At 41.5% G+C, this 17,467-nt stretch overlaps 1 protein-coding gene across 6 annotated transcripts in view; it reads left to right on the top strand.

Moving 5' to 3' along the window:
- Positions 1–17,467, top strand: part of LOC8035952 (MFS-type transporter SLC18B1) — a 123,065-nt gene that overhangs the window by 80,483 nt on the left and 25,115 nt on the right. For all 6 annotated transcript variants that reach the window (XM_042291755.1, XM_042291752.1, XM_042291756.1 and 3 more), the window contains 8 exons: positions 2,233–2,597; positions 3,671–3,766; positions 7,784–7,857; positions 8,059–8,206; positions 9,608–9,676; positions 10,296–10,398; positions 11,782–11,939; positions 12,012–12,110. In XM_042291755.1, the coding sequence (XP_042147689.1) occupies positions 2,233–2,597; positions 3,671–3,766; positions 7,784–7,857; positions 8,059–8,206; positions 9,608–9,676; positions 10,296–10,398; positions 11,782–11,939; positions 12,012–12,110 (1,112 nt within the window). The remainder of the gene's footprint in view (positions 1–2,232; positions 2,598–3,670; positions 3,767–7,783; positions 7,858–8,058; positions 8,207–9,607; positions 9,677–10,295; positions 10,399–11,781; positions 11,940–12,011; positions 12,111–17,467) is intronic.

The raw sequence follows: 17,467 nt of genomic DNA, 5'->3' as shown, positions 1-17,467 counted from the left end.
TTGCGGAAGAGCGATTTGAGGGAGAATGACAATCATGATGGAGGTGGAGGCCAGCAAATAACATACCGAAAAAGAGAATTACAACGTCATTCCGACCTTCAAAAATAGTCTCCGACATTTGATACTAAGCATGACGAAAACGTGTGAGACGTCACTTCGCATAACTGTCTGTATTATTTTTTGAAAAAAAAAAAAAAAGTTTTCTGCCGCTTTTGTTAGCCGAGCTTTATTCGTGCCCAGCTGCGATACTTTTCTACGCGGGCGCCGCCACCTTGGATCGAGGAATTTCCAGTATGCGAGAAAACATCGTTTTGCTCTCGTCACACCACTGGGCGAAGCTCACCGTTTTAATCACGACTCTCTATTTTTTTTATTTTTTTTTTTTACTTTTTGATATTTTTTTTTTTTTTTTTTGCTTGGGACAGATGACAATGCTTTCCATTTTTGTTTTTTCCACCCTGCATACCAGAGTTGTCAATTACGTGGCTGGAGACGAGGGTAAACGAAAAAGTTTTACAGACGCTGGAAATTAAGAAACGAAGGGCGGGGCGATTCCATAGCACCTTAATATCGCTCGCAGCCAATCAATTGCGGGATTCAATGATAACCACGTTGAAGAACGAGTCACAACGCAGGAAGCGTGAACATTAGCAGTCACGCGTTCCGCTATTTAGGCGGTCACTCTAAGAAACTAGAGTGACCGCTCTCCCGAAACAAAGCCAACCGCTAGCACACTCTAAAAAACGTCTCTGCGTCTACTTTCATGCACAACACTCGTAGAACCAATCAGCGCAACTTACAGAGGAAGCTCAGCGAATGACGATGCCGAAGCATCATCTGTTTAGACGAAAAAACGCAGACTGAGTTGTGACATTAAGCAATGCAAGCGTGACGTTTTGCACTGCTTAATGTCACAGCTCAGACTGCGATTTTTGGTCTAAACATATGTTTCGGCATCGTCATTCGCTGAGCTGCCTCCGTAAGTTGCGCTGATTGTCTCTCCCATAGGCTCTCCGAGTGTTGTGCGTGAAAGTAGACGGACAGACTTTTTTTGGAGTGCACTCGAAGAAATTCCTGCGCGTCTACTTACCCGCAAAACACTTCAATCCCGGCGACCTACAAATCAGCTCAGCGAATGTTAAGGCGGAACATCCGTTTAGACCTAAAAATGAAGTCTGCGCTATGGCATTACGCAATGCAAAGGGTCATGCTTGCATTGTGTAATGCCACAGCCCAGGCTTAATTTTGAGGTCTAAACAGATGTTCCACGTCATCATTCGCTGAGCTGATTTCGTAGATCGCAGAGATTGGCTCTCTGAGTGTTTTGCGGGGAAGTCGCCGCGCAGGTATTTCTTAGAGTGCTGCAATGTGCGGACGGCGCTCGGCGAATGAAGAGGCTGATAATATGTTTGGACCCCCAAAAGCGGTCTGCGCTGTGCCGCTGTGACACTGTGCATGGGGAAACGTGATGCTCAGTGCCACAGCGCCGATAGGTTCTCTAGTTTTAGGTTTAAATGTTGTATAAGTTCCTTTATTCGCGAAGCGACCTCCGCACACTGCAGCAAGTGCGTTCAGGCAGAGCAGGCGCTCCAGATCTCTTAGAGTCTTCTTATAGACTGTGTCTACTCTATTCCGTCGGCGCCGCCAGATTTGTTGACGCTGACGCCATGACATAGTAAAGGGGGGGGGGGGGGGGGGGGGGCGACGCTTTTGCAGCACTCCGTTTTTTTTATAAGCCTTTGCGTATATTGTAGTGCAAGAACGTCAGAAACGCATTGTCACGAAGCTCCAAGAACAACTCTGATGCCAAGAGTTATGTGAAAAGCGAAATTTGTTCTCATGCGAATGCCCTTGTCTTCACATACGCGGTTGATATTATCATTTTTCCATCTTTATCGTTTGGTGTTAAGATTTCGGACACTGGTCTATGCGGAGCGAAAGTTCGTCTGCTTCTCGAACGGGGGTTACGATGTTACCAGAACACCTAGCTCTTATTGGCTGATCGATAAAAGCAGTGGGTAGACCTCAAGGCATCTGGCACTGAGGTATACCTACAATCCTTTTTACCAGAGCCAATCAGAGCTCGGCATCATTCTGACGTCACCGCAACTCCTCCGCAGGAAGCAGACGATTTGCTCTCCGCATAGCTTTTGAAGTCTTCAGCGAAAATGTAGACACACATCCACGCTTTTTTTTAGAGTGCATTTCATCTCTATACGTATACGTCGACAGGTACCCGGGAAGAAGACAGCCCTGGACCACCCGGCCAACCCCCGCAAGCCATGACGGCGTTCGTGATTTCGACCGGCGAAGCCCTCCCGCCGGTCCTCAAGGAGCACACGTACGACAACGGAGGGTTCGTCAACGAAAGGTGTTCGCGAAACGCCGCACACAACGCGCTTCCTGGGCAGGGCAACGCGGCCCGCCACACCAAAGAGTCGCTCCAGGTGAAGACGACGGGCCAGGGTTCAGCGGGACCAAAGGACAGGCGACTTCTTGCACGGTTACGACGGAAGGCGTGGCTTTTGCCCTTGTTCCACACGCAGTTTTGGGTGTCGGCTGCCTTTTCCTTGATACAGCCCTTTTATCCTCATCTGGTAAGTGATCCAGCTATAGGAGATATGCCTAAGAATGCGCACAATTATGGATCTCTGGTGTAAGACGTCTAAAATTGTCAAGTTCTTTCTGGATTCAGAAACTCGACGAGCATCGTCACCAGTTCACCTGTAAGGAATCGAAGAGTAAATTACGTGTACTAGATTGAACGCGGCGCAACACTGCATTTCTTCTTTCAAGACAAATCCCGGACATTTTGCTGCATTGCACAATTGGCAAATACTAATACTTATAGTAACGATAAAAGTTACGAAATTACTTTTTTTATGTCGAGTTTGTTCGACATTACTATTCACGATGTCTATCAAGACGAGGAAATATCATTTACCTTCCCCGGTAGCTTTAAACGTTTTGCGTAATAATTACGGTGTATGATAATTTTATATACTTTTGTCTTATATCTTTTGCCTTATGTATTAAGGCTCACAATTCAATTTCACGTCCGAAATAACGTACTGAGTGGAAGCTTTATAAACGTACTTGATATTTGTTAAAGTTTATGCGGGCTGACAAGGAAATAGGAAATCTCGCACGGCAATGACAAACAACGCGAAAAGACTTTCACGTTTTCGTGATCATAGGCAGTTACGAAGCGGGACCCCGTGATGTGAAAGCTAAGTGCTTCTGATCAATGTACTCCCGTGACTGCAATAGTGAAAGGCGACCTAACGGATGATCGGGTTTAGTCATCCTTAATCATTTAATTATTACTAAGAACTTTCAGCGTAGCACTGTGCGATAATGGAACAACAACAACAACAATATATATATATATATATATTCTCAAAAGACGACTTAGGCCGTCATAATATTCCATGCCCGGTCGTTTTATGAAGTTCAGTAATTAATAATAAAATCAATAATTGACTATTTGTAGTCTGTATGTATTGATCGCAGGAACGCCATCTTTGGAGAATATGCACGAAAGTCGGCTGACAGGTCTCTTAAAGACTTTCACCCGAAGAATGCGTAAAAACAACGCTGAATAATATGGTTTAAATCAATGAGAGATGAATGTGCAACTTTTGAAATGTATCTTATTTTTCTTGAAAAGGCCGCAGACGCTGGCCTTGAGGCCTGGAAGTATGGATTCGTTTTCTCGACGTACAAGATGGCAATGCTCGTGGCATCCCTTTCCGCGGATCGGTTGGTGAGTTTTGTTGTTGTCGTTCTTTCTAACTGGGGGGGGGGGGGGGGGGGGGGGGGTTTGTTTGGCCGAATAACGATTGCGAATGCCACTTCCGCTTGTTAGTTGCAGGTACTATCGGAAAGCTAAAACCAATTGACCTATCAAATTCAATTAGCAAAGTTTAGTTAATAAGACTATTAATTGTGACGCTTATCCTCTAATATATGTTTGCCAAGTACACTACACACGCAGTGTGTATATATACACCGGACACCCCTCTCCTAAAAAAAGCCTGTTAGATTAAAGAAATCAAACACCCTGTATTTATATTACGGATGTCCTCTATCACTCAAAGTTATAGGTCCAATATAAGATCTTTAATTTACCTCCATATGCAATATAAAACAGGACGTGGAACGAGGACTAGCACGGAGTTATTTGGCACTATTTAGCTTCTTAGTACAACGGCGTAGTACAGACAAACTAAAGCTAAAGAAAAACTTATATAGGGGAATTTAAAAAAAAATTATTCAGGTCTAAAAAAAAATTGTGTGAAGAAGCCAATAAACGCAGAATAATAAGAACAGGCGCAAAGGTATCTTTAGGTGGTGCATTTGTCCTAGTCAAGTTTTGTGAGTACGTATTTGGAAAGAAACGCTAGAAGAAGCAAACTTGTTATTTCCTATGTGCAGAAGGAAGACAGGCAAACCTCCGGGTTGACGCTCCTGCTCACGTATGACACCGCATGGTACAAACACTTGAAAGCTTCTTAGAGATGAACACCCTAAAGCTGATTCAGCAGATTTGAGGGTGTGTGGCACCATATGTGAGTAGCAGTGTTGATTAGACGGTTGACTTCTGTTTTCTTTTCGCGCATAAAAAATAACATTTTTTTTCTTTTCTAGGATTTTATTTAAACTAAAATTAAAGAAACTTGAATATGATAAAATGCACCACCTAAAGTCAACAATATTAAAAGTTTCATCACTCTAGGGTGATTGGATCATTTATACGACTTTTCTTACAACCAAATGGAGCTTGGTTACACCCTGTACGTTGTTTCAAACTGGGTTATCGCCATGATGATTCTTCCATCCATCCTTAGATGAACGTCGCTTCCTCATTTGAAGACGTCAAAAAACGTTCCGCTCTCTTTTTTTGCTTCATTGGTTTTGGAATGCCTTCACCGCCTGAATGTCGGGGAACTTTGGCGAAGCTATGAGCTAATTCAATTGTGTTCCCGGCGATTAGATAACAACCCTCCAAGAAGGAAACGCGGCCTTTTGGAGAGGCGAAACACCGCACAAACGCCGCGTTTCCTGATTCGAGTGTTCTTATCCGCCCTTTGAAAATACAAGCGAATTGGCTCGCGTCACTGTCAAAGAACGCGGTCAAATCTTCGAAAACATCTTCACATTCAGAAGACATAAAAGTTTTTTTTTGTTTTTTTTTAAACTGTAGGGGTCGCAGATTGTATATATTTAGAGCACTTTTAGCACGAACACGGAGGCCATACCCGGCGTTTTCTAGGCTGTCAATGACTGTGTATAGTACCACAAGTTGAGTATTGGAATCTGTTAGTGGGGGACCGACTTGGATACTAATGTTAAATCTTACGCGCTGATTGGTATGGGTAAACGGTATGGTCACCGATGGATGTCACGTTCGCGATAGGTGTGTGACGGATTGAATCTGCATTATAAGTTCTAAAACAACGCTAATCACTGTCACGAAAGCGTTTCCTTATAAAAGAAATGGGATCAAATGTATCTCTTCTGCTCAGGTTATTGAAGAAGAGCAACTTTGTGTGCTCCTCAGAAATATCCGTTCGTGTAATTTTTTTAACCCTATTCTCACTGACAATTTCATCCGATCTCCGGAAGACGCTCGGCGATGTACGAGGCCGGAAAAAAAAAAAAAAAAAAAAAAAAAAAAAAAAACGTTGGTTTACTTAAACATGAAATCCGCAAAGTTGTGCACCGAGTAAGTCGTAGGTCCACAAAGCATCGTACTCGGAGCCACACATCGCACACTCTAAGAAATTTAGAACGTCAAGTTTCCCGCATAGGACTCGAAAAAAAAAAATCCAGTCACTGCACTAACCGGCGAAAAACCGGCTAATAACGGAAATGAAAATACGTTTACAACTAAGAAAAAAAAAGGTATGTGTTGTGACATTTACTATGATGTTTCACCATGTTGAGTGAAGCCGCTTTTTTTTTTTTTTTTTTTTGTCGAAACATATTTTGGTTTTAACATTTGCCAATCACTTTTCTTAGATTGCGGCGATTGGTGCTATGTGGGAAAATAGGCGATTCGAATTTGTTAAAATGCATAATAGTCCTTTTTTGTTTTTTGTGAAACATGTTGGCATCCTGATTCGCCGAGGCTTAACCATATAGATCACATCGATAGGCTCTCGCAGTGCTCTCCGGTAACGTAAATGCTCGGGATCCTTTTTTTTCATATTGTATGTCACGGTCAATGAACATGTTTAACATTATTTCCGCCTTTATGAGTTCGTCACTGAACGACTCCCTGACACTCCCGATGCAACAACAGCCCAAGAAAGCGAGGGAGGGTCTTAACATGTTCACATTTCTTGCTTCGGGATTTCCTCTTCGTCGTTCTTATCGAAAAATGCAGCAAACTGAATGGCTGCGGAACGAAAAATAAGACGCTCGGAACTTAACATACAAGAGTCCATGTTCACCCTTTGTCCCCACCGTGTCTGAAATCCGCGAGGAATAAACTGGTTTAGTGTTGACTGAACACTATAATACCTTTTCCAGGAAAGTACGCGCCAACGCCTGTCCACCACTGCTTCATCACGTACTCTGAGCATGTATTCGACACGAGGGCTACGTCACGTTCGGCGTGAACTCGGCTCAGCTCGTGTTCATAACGAGTGCTGACGGCACCGTTTGTCGAGGACTCGGATCCAACCATGCGCTACGCTTTCAATGGATGAATGGATGGATAGATGTAAATGGCTATACCCTTTGCAACGGGCGGTAGCTTGTGCCACCTAGCCTAAGCCTATAGAAAGACAAACTAATGATTCCTCCCACCTTTCTAAAGCAATGGCGACCATTAATGTTGCTTCATGGACTTTTGAAAATGGTCTAGTGTTCTAAATCAAGGAACCCCTTTTTAAAATTAAACCTTATAATTAAAAAACAAATTGTTCATCCGTTCGTTTCTGCAGTTCTCCGCAAAATTTAGCTCGAAAAGGGACGTCAAGTGACGGCATTGTATTACGTCACAAAACGACTTGGTACTGCGACGTCATGTCAGGTTATGATGCCGAGATGTTAGGTCACGTCATGTTGGGTTTTCGCAAAGTTTAGAGGCAAACTGAGATCCTATAACTTGGTCCCGTGACGTGATATCGCTTTGTCAAATAGCCGCGTATCGTGACCTGACGTTACGTGACGTGGTCACCGGAGGTCACATCACGTTGTCAAGTAATGTCGTGAGGTGCAACCACAACGTCACTTCACCTGTCCTTACGGTGTGACAACTTACCCGCTGGTTGTAGCGGGGAATATATAAAGACCATGTTCCTGTTCACTCTACGAAACCGACCGTTTAAACTATTCTAAACACATATAAAGGGTAGCTTCTGGAATAGTGAATACCATACCTTTTAGAACTTTGGAATGAAAGGTCGGTGCCAATTATTCTATCCTGCCTCCTCCTCTCGTCTCATTGTGCTCGGTGATGGATACTTTATTAGCTTTTTCTTTAACATAGAAGCAGAAGGAACGTGCGAGTAATTTGTGTTTTTACAGAACGCGTGATATATATGTGAGGTAATTTACAAAGTTAACTTTACTTAAAACTATGGAAATACCCTCCGTTTTAGATTTTCAGACTAATTACCAGATCTGAGCGTACCCAAACTCAGCATTTTAGTGCCTTGTTGGCTTTCGTATTTACTCTTAAAAATTGCTTTTAGCACATCCGAATCCAATTTTATTACGCAACTGAAAAACTAATTAAACGTAATCATTTTAAACTTCTTTTTTTTCTCAGATGAATCTCCTTTCTCCTCTTAAAGTATGGTTCATCGGACTGCTTGGCTTCTTTGTATTCACTTTGGTTTTTGGGTGAGTGTCTTACACTGCATTACACTGTATAGTTGTAGTGTACTACGCGAGACTTGATTCAGTTTTGTTTGTTATACACGGAACGGTAGTAAAATCTTCAGTTCAAGTCATTGCATTTCGCGATTACCCCCTTCTTTGTATGTATCAATGCAAACAAAGGACGTAATGAATGATATTGTTTCTATTGTATTCCCCTCCCAGAGCACTCTATTGGTCTCCCGGCGGCAATATTTTGCTTGGGCTTTCTCTCGGATTGGTTACCGCGGGAGGCTTTACTCAAGTGTTATACATTGTAAGCGTATACTCTGTGGTCACCACCAGGTTTCCCCACAGCACGGGTCTCATCATTGTAAGTATATTTTTGTAAGTGTGCATTGCTCACCTTCGAGTTAATAGTGTGTGAAGTGTTAATATCAAAAGAAAACAAAACTTGATCACATCTATCTGCAAAGTATGCTGGCTTGCAGAAATACAGGTTTCTAGTTGCCTTGCGCAGTCAAAGACCTTTAATTCCTAAATTAACCAATGGCGCTGCCCAAAAACGTACGAATAAATGAATCAGAACCGGTGCGTGTCAAGGGATCCCAGATTTTCATAAGATGGTCTACGCTATAGGGTGTTTCATTGAGTGGTAAATTATGATTCAACCTCTAAGTGCGCTTTGAGAAATGCATAGGCCAAATCAAATATTTTTATTTCACATTAGGTCACAATGCATACAAACAGTCTGTCCAATCGTGTCTGCTTGTTTCCCGAATCCCTGTCCTTAGTGCTGTGAATTTTATTTACGTTTACATTTGTTTTCGGAGCTCAGCGCTTCTTTTTTTTTTTTTTACCTCTAAGGCAGTGGAGACGCAAAAAGTACCACAAGTGTCTTGTTTTGAAAGAAAAGTAAACTTGAGTAATAAGTGCAACTATATGTAACTAGCTGTATTCCAAGTACTGTTCGGAAAAAACGGGCAAAAATAATGCAGAAAAAGGCTGAACGAAACAGTGACCAGGGAAAAATGTACATTCAAGATATGTACGTTCCCAGAAATAGATAGATTTAGATTTTAGATTTATTTATGGAGCTCCCAAACAGCTTAAAGGCCTAAATAGAATTGCGCGTACAGATAGTCTATAGCAATAAAAACAAAATAAACATGTATGGTAACAACCTAATGAGCAATCATTGATCGCACATATTTTTTCAACATTTCATTACGCATAGAAACTTGATATCAACATTATTTGACTTGTCATAGAGATGTTGCGCACGAATCTCAGGAGTTTGAGATTGTGAGGAGCGTGGGTAAAAATGTATCTTATACCTATTTTTTTTCGTCGGGGAAAACGAAACAAAATCTAACCGAGTAACAAAGGGGAGTCAATAAGAGCATTGGGCACTTTGTACAGTAAGACTGAATCACGAACTAATCTTCTTTCAGGAAAAGGCGAGAGACGAAGAGTTTCTCTAGGGCTTTCTAGTTCTTGTCGGCTTCCGAAACGCGGAGCGCGGTGATTCCAGAGCATCCAAATATCGCTTCGTTGACAATAAGACTGCGAGTAGTAATTACCAATAAGAAAGAAAAAGAAGGAATCATTAGGAAACAATAGTGGGGATAATGCACCACACCGTACTTTTCTGGAGTTGTCAGTGACTGCGGTCTTGTTTAGGCTCAATTGAAATAGATTCACCCACACTTTTCTTGATTGCAGAGGTTAGACCCCATGTGTTTACAATGCGGAGTTATTGTGTTTTTTTCAGGCATCGTTCGAATGCGTGTGGGGAGTTGGAAACATGGCAGGGTCAATCATCGGCGGAGTCTTGATCGACGTGAGTTTCGACCTCCATGATTATAATCGAGTGCTCCCTTCGAGAACGAATTCGAGTTTACTTTAACCGCAAAACGGGGAAACAGTCAATCACGGCGAACAATAAAAGGATCCCCCCCGAATACGATTATGATTTTGATTAACATCCGGAGAGCAAGTCGTCTGCTTATCGCGCGGGAGTTGCGATGACGTCAGAACGACGCCGAGCTGTGATTGGCTTTGGTTGAAAGGATAGTGGGTAGACCTCAATGCTAGATGCCTTGAGGTCTACCCACAATGTTTTTCAATCATCCAATAAGAGCTCGGCGTTCCGATGTCATCACGACCCCTGAGAAAGAAGCAGACGAACTTGGCGCTCCGCACACAAATAAACCGACGAACAAACGGACAAAGAAGAAAACGAGTGTTCAGGGACAATATACGTGATGCTTCGCATGCGAAATGCCCTTGCGCACATCGCTTTCTTCAGATTTAGTATTATTATGAGCTTCGTCATTGACTGGGATGCTTCTATTATTCGCCATGACTGTCTGTTCTCCTGTTGTGCACAAATACATACAACAAAGTTCTTTTTTTTATGTGTAGAGCGGGTGGTGTTTAATGCTGAGCCTCTGGTGCAGGTATGGGCCTACCCTTTGCCTTTCTTCGTGACGGCCTTTATAATGATCCTGCCTTTGCCATTCATCCTGAAGGGCGGCACAGTGCCTTTTCTCGAGCCAAAAGGTATGAACATATTCCGGACATTTTGGCACTTCTGGCCTTTCATTTTATCACTTTCGTATAGAATTACACGTCATCATAAATATTATAATTTAATTTTAAAGACGACGAAATTAAGCTTTATGTTTCATAACTATATGGTGATAAAGTTTGTAGAGGTAACTCAAATAATACTGACCATGTCACAAAAGAAAAAAAGTATCTAATATTTTCTCCCAAAAAAAATGAGAAAACAGAAAATAAACTCATAAATCCAGTGTACTATGCGTGTAGAAAAAGTGAACGGAAACCCGTACACAACATTTTAATCTTTAAAAGTTATCACAAATAAACTCTACTGTAGATGGTTGAGCGTGTTGGTTATTAATTCACGATAAGGAAAGAGGGACATTTAAGACAAACAGACAAGACAGGCTTTCGAAAGCCTGTCTTGTCTGTTTGTCTTAAATGTCCCTCTTTCCTTATCGTGAAGTTCTACTGCAACACCATCCTCTTTCCTCTATTTTAATGTATTGACTTTGTTGGTTACAGCTAATGTTCGCGTGGTTTAACTTATGAAGTAATATTTGTCTACTCAGAACTTTCTTTGAAAAGATTGCGGTGTATTTGTACCTCATAAGAAAGGGCAAATAGTTACAAACATTTGTCTTTGATATTTCTGTCTCCAATATTTCTAAAGCTGATATTTTCGTCAAGCTTTATGATGATAAAGTTAATTAAAAATATCTTTGGGTAGCAAAAAAAATAAATAAATAAAGCTCTCCGTATATAGAGAACACCACACCAGCACGTACGTACAACTCTGTGAAAGGCACTGAATAATCTAATGGACTCGCAAGTGAAGGTGCCGAAATTAGGCTTTCAGCCAAAGCTATTATATACGTTTACAAAGTGTACAGTGCGTTGTTGGCGATTAGTTTCCGAGTACCGGCTGAAGTCTAGAATCTAGACGTTCTCCGTTCTCTGGCCCTCGGTGTTAGCTAAGCGTCTTCCATTCATCCCAGTGAATATATTTTGTACGGTGTCCAAAACGCCATTGAAGACGCTAGGACCTTTCTAAAAGTGCAGCTATAAAAAACGCTTAAAACTTAAACCCGCATACGGAAATGTAAGCACAGTAAAATACGGTATACATTAAGTTAGAAATATAGGAATCGAAGGTATCCGTATGAATTATGTTGGCTACAATTGACCCGTACGAGCCGTGTTAACTAGGTTCATAAAAATACAAAGGCTTTGGTCAAGATAGGGATCTAAATTAACCCTTGGCCATTTTCGAGGACCAGCAGAACGCCCTTCGTTTGTTTAGTGCGCATCAAATTTTAAGGATTCAAAGAAATTCTGAAAAAAACTGCTGCATAACCGAAAATTTTTTGCACCTTTCAGCTGCTCCGGATCCGCAAGATGCGGCACATCCTCAAACAAATATGAAATTCATTCGGCTCCTTTGGGACCCCATATTCATCATAGACATGATCACACTAATGCTAAGTTGGGTCATCATGGGCTTCAACGAGCCGACGCTGGAGCCTTACCTTGTACAGGTTAGCTCTACAACTTTGCTGGGTCATGTAGCTACGCCTAAATATAGCTTCCGCTCCTAACTCAGAGTACAGTTTCATCTCAGCAGCACGGAAGTTGGCGTCGTCTTCATGGTGCAGTTCGTCAGCTACGCTGTCGGCGCGCTGATATCTGGACTTCTCTGCCACTTTAAGGTGAGTTTCTTATGAGACTTCTACAAGGAACTAGTACAAGTTTCTGTGGAAGTATACGTCGACTGCATGGTAATAAACACAGAAACGACAATTATTGCTGTTGTGTACAGACCACCTACCGGTAACGTGTACCGTTCTTTCTTAACTTTTTCGAAAATATGTTAGATTATCTGCTTGCTTTGCTCCTGCCTTTTGTGATTAAGGGCCATATAAGCATAAATATCAAATCCGATGAATAAGCGGCAAGACGGTTTCGAAACCTGCTGCTTGCTTACACTTGCACCAAAGTGATAACAGAGCCGACTCGAGTAACCGCGGCGACTACGACACCACTTGATGTTTGTGTTGCAAATATGAATGTTGCTGAGAAAATTCTTCGCGGCATTAGTGGTCACGGGCCTATTATTATTTTTTTAACATTTATCAAACGCGCTTACAATGACCACAATAAAAGTGAACACATTTTAAGAATACACGATTATTCACTTTTAAACATAAATAAACTAGCAGGGCGTTTTTGAATAGGAAGAGGTGAACAGGGCTTATAATGACTTTTATTCTAAACTTCAACTGTGCTATGACACAGCCCTCCCTCTGGTTACATATCGTGTCCAGAACAAAAAGATAAGAAAGCCATGGATGGATGCTAGCCTATTTAAGGAAATAAAACAAGAAAGATCGAATGTAACATTTTTGTAACACACTGCAATCGCGACGTTCTACTTGAATTTAAAAAAAACAACAAAGAAACAAGTTATAATGCACGTTTAAAAATGCAAAAAAAAAGATCATTACACAGGAAAGTTTTAAAATATCTAAAATGAACCCAGAAAAGTTTGGGAAGTGGTTAACTGGTTATCTGGAAGAACTAGCACGCCCATCCTTGTACAGAAAATCAAGATAGCTGACGTAAGGTAGACTGGCCAAGAGCTTGTTGAAAAAATGAATGAATACTTCATGGCTGTGGCTGAATGTGGAGAATTACTAAACATGACGGAAGTCAGTCCAACATATTAAAAAACAAAATCTTTAATTTATATTATGTTCTTTCCAACGACACCGAACAAAGTAGATGCAATGATCGCGAACCTAAAAAATTGCGCTGCGCTTCCTTTTGGGGATATGCAAACCCTTCCTATTAAGTAGGCACCATTAACGCTAAGTCCAATTGTATTCTATTTAATTAATGAAATGTTCATAACTGGGGCATTTCCTCATTAACTAAAATTTGCTAGAGTGACTCCAATTCACAAAGGCGGGGATCATACTTACTGTTCTAAAAACTATAGGCCTATTTCAGTCTTACCAATTCTACACTCTAAAAAATGCCCATGCGTCTACTTTCCCGCACAACACTCGGAGAGCCAATCACCGTGACTTACGGAGGCAGCTCAGCGAATGACGTTGCCGAAACATATGTTTCGACCAAAAACCGCAGTCTGAGTTGTTGACATTAAGCACTGCAAAACGTCACGCTCGCATAGCTTAATGTCACAACTCAGACTGCGGTTTTTGGTCTAAACATATCTTTCGGCATCGTCATTTGCTGATCTGCCTCCGTAAGGTGCGGTGATAGGCTCTCCGAGTGTTGTGCGGGAAAGCAGACGCACGGGCTTTTTTTAGAGTGTATCCATATTATTTGAGCGTGCCATCATGCATGGACTTGAAAAGAAAAATTTTTTTTGAAGCGTAACACAATAACTGCCGCACAGTTTGCCCTTTCAGAAGAATAAATCTACAAATCAGACTCTTATTCAAATTAAAGTTCAGACTATAGCAAATATGGAAAATAGGTTATACACACTAACCTATTTGTAGACCTTAAAGATTGTTTTATACGGTACAGCTGGATATTTTGTAAAGAAAGCTGAAGCACTGTGGTATTTGCGGAATAGCTTTAGAATGACTCAAGCGTTATCTTTAAAATCGATGGGAATATGTTAAAGTCGAAGATATGTCGCCAAACAATTTGTCAATTGAATATGGTGTCCCACAGGGTTCCAATATGGGCCATTACTATTCTTAAATTATGTTAACGATCTAGTAAATATTCCCGGTCCACCGAACATTGTCATGTAAGCAGAAGACACGTTCATTTTCTTTCCTGGACACATTAAACAACATCTGGAAGACATAACAAGCAGATTCTTGGTGAATTTGTCTCAGTGGCTAATATCAAATTAACTGCAACTGAACGAGTCTATAACCAAAGATGTTATTTTTAGGCCTATCAATAAACGTGATAACGACACCGTCACCGATAAATTTAATAATATAATCTTAAAACAAATAACAATAAAAATTTGTTGGGCTTTGGTTTCCGAAGGAATGAACATGAAACACACATGTTAGGCACATCAAAACACAGCTATCAAGTTCTCTAGAGTGTATGTATAGAATAAAAAAATTAAAAGAGCTCTGGCTGAAAAATCGCCTCTATCACTCAATGCAATATCCTCATCTTTCATATAGCATTTTGATATGCGTACTGCGACCATTAGAAACAATCACGAGCTTTCGGTACTACTAAAAAGGGTTCTACGCGTGTATGCTAATTACTCTGGAAACCTGCTGGACTTTGACTTTTTAAATTTAATTCAATTTTTATTATCAAATGAAGTCATACAAAATAAAGAGCTGGCCCACAAAAGCAGCATTCTGCTTGTATGTGGGGCCAGGCGAGAAACATTACACCTTACATAACATGCTAAAAGTAGATCAAGTTTATTATTTTAAACTAGCACAATTCGTGCACAGAAATAATCTATATATGAAATATAATGAAACTGGGGACGATCGTGGTTACTTTATCCGACAGACTAAATGGAAGAGGAATGAAAGCAAAACAAAGTATGACAAACAGAAACTCGACTACCAGATAACCGGCCTTCTGAATACCTTGTGAACAGAATGCAATTATGTAGATGGTTGAGCGTGTTGGTTATTAATTCACGATAAGGAAAGAGGGACTTTTAAGAGGGGGCGCACCTCAGAGCCCCATAGAGAATACATGAGGTTTTTCACCAAATTAAAAAAAATTCTCACATAATAACGGCTGCGCGGATCTTCTTGAAAATTTCGGCTTTAAAGACATTGAGTCATTATCGAGTCACTAAACGCAACAGATGTTTCGTCATAAATTTAATTATATTCTTTAAAAAAATCATGAAAATGGTCAAAATCGGCTAATTCGGCACTCTTGCGTTCGGAGCGAATTTACAAAATTATCTAAATTCAAACATAAGAAGAATTGCGTTTAATGTCTTCTAAATTTATTACGGAATCGAATAATATTCAAATTATTCATGTAAGTCCATTTGTTCCGTAACTACAGCAAATATAAAGAACCAAGGTGTCGGTGCTTGTTTTCGTCGTTTTTAAGGTACCTCTCTCTCCCGTGCGGTGGCGCTCGCTGTCCACGAAATGCGAAATCGTCCGTTCGGAGATCGGCCGGATCGGCACTGTGCGAGGTGTTCTTCCGCGGCCGTGTTCCGCGCCCGTATCCTGTTTCATTCTGCACGCCGAGGCGTCAGTGTGCGTGTCTTGCTTTCCTGGTTCTCGCTGGGTAGGTCTCCGTGTTTTCGCAAGTGGCAAATTCACCTTGGAGCTATGGGTCGAAGACAACCGTCCTGTGGCAAGCGGACCGCGAGGTGTTCCACAACCTCGCGGTCCGTCAACGCGTTGTGCTTGTTTCTACTTTTTTTTTTCTTTTAAAAACGGGCTTTTTTTTTTTTTGACGCAAAGTTTTATTTTATCGTTATCCTTCACACAAACGTCCTTCGGCCTTGGGGTCGTGGAAATTGGGGATGAAGCGTGCACAGAGTAGATCGTTGTTTTCCTCCTTTTTATTTTTCACGGACGTCCTGTGACCTCCGTACGGTTCGTGGTCACCACAATCTAACGCGGGGAAAAACGGGTCGCCTGCTCTGTAGTCAGGGTATTCCTAGGGGAGGGTGATAACTCGCTGTTCTTCTGGAAATTCACATATCACCCAAAAAGGTGACATGGGTAATGATTACGGTATGTTTTTTTCCGGTGTTTATTTTTGAGCGAAAATCGGTGCATGTTTTTCGGTGCTTATTTTTTAATCACCAGTGTATTATGGGTTGAACGTCTTGTGATGACGCTAAAAAGCGTTGATAACCAAAGAAAAATGCGATTGGACAAGAACATTTCAAATTTCCAATTCTATTCACATATCCATTACGCTCTTCTCGTGGGAGCATCTATCCTGACGAAAAATGCCAAAGTCATTGAGCTGTGAACGCATACTCAGTGTACAATCTTTCGGCCTAGAGAGGTATTGCGCACGCTCGAACGCGCTTCACAGCCCAGTAGACGAAGTTGGTGGCACCCAGAAGGCGAGTTCTTGAATGGTCTGTAGTAGGCAAAAGAAACAAATAACAATCAACGCATATCAGCTCTTCAAGCGAAGAAGCGCGTTTCTAAGGTCAATGGTTCCGGACGGCACTAATGTTGCTGGCGTTGTCGTAAGATGACGTCAGTTCATACGAACTGACGTCATCTTACGTGATGACGTGACACAAACACGTCATCTTACATGATCTCGTTACACGAAATGACGTCATCTTACGTGATCACGCTGCACGAAATGACGCCATCTTACGTGACCACGTAACACGTCATCTTGTAAGTCAACCTCTCCACACAGCAGCGCTTTCCGGGCCCGTGCAGTGCTGTAGTCGAAAGCAAGCTCCCTAAGGCAAGCGAAAGCTTCTGAAGTCTCACATTGAGAATACTCGCTAGCAACCGTCTGTGCAAGCTTCGCACGTTGAGGTTTTTGTCGAGATCGAGCCATCGTGTTCCATTAACTATAGTTGAAGTTATCGTTCAATAAAGCCCTAAAAAATATGAATGTAGTTGGTGTAGACATCAAGATCTAGTCAAAAATGCGGTTTGACGTCAATTAACGTGCATATACAAGTGTAGAAAAAAATGAGTTATTTGTGCATAGATGTTTAAAAAAGTGTTTATTATTCGACATAGGACTTTGGGAGAAGGATGTGTTCAGATTTTTCTTCATGAGCGCAAATATACCTGACGCAATAAATAGTGACGATTTCATCGTCCCAGTGGTGAGCAGGTGATTTCTTGCTCGAAACAATGATGCCATTTCATAAACCGAGTTCTGTGACATATGCTTTTCCAATGTCTGGTCACTATTTTGTAAACCTTTCAGTCCAAACGAGTATACTTCTGTTTGTTTTTGTTAGCTTAGGAGGGGGTCACAGAGCCTATCTCTTTGTCTTCCTCTAGGACAGACGTACAGTTATACCGCAACACGCATCTGTGGAACACACAGAGCTATCGCTCTCCTGTTGGCGGTACAGTAGCAG

The sequence above is a fragment of the Ixodes scapularis genome, unplaced genomic scaffold (assembly GCF_016920785.2).
Source record: "Ixodes scapularis isolate PalLabHiFi unplaced genomic scaffold, ASM1692078v2 PGA_scaffold2__306_contigs__length_199485367, whole genome shotgun sequence".
Taxonomy (NCBI): domain Eukaryota; kingdom Metazoa; phylum Arthropoda; class Arachnida; order Ixodida; family Ixodidae; genus Ixodes; species Ixodes scapularis.
Note: the sequence above shows the minus strand (reverse complement) of the source record. Positions and strands in the feature narration are given on the sequence as shown.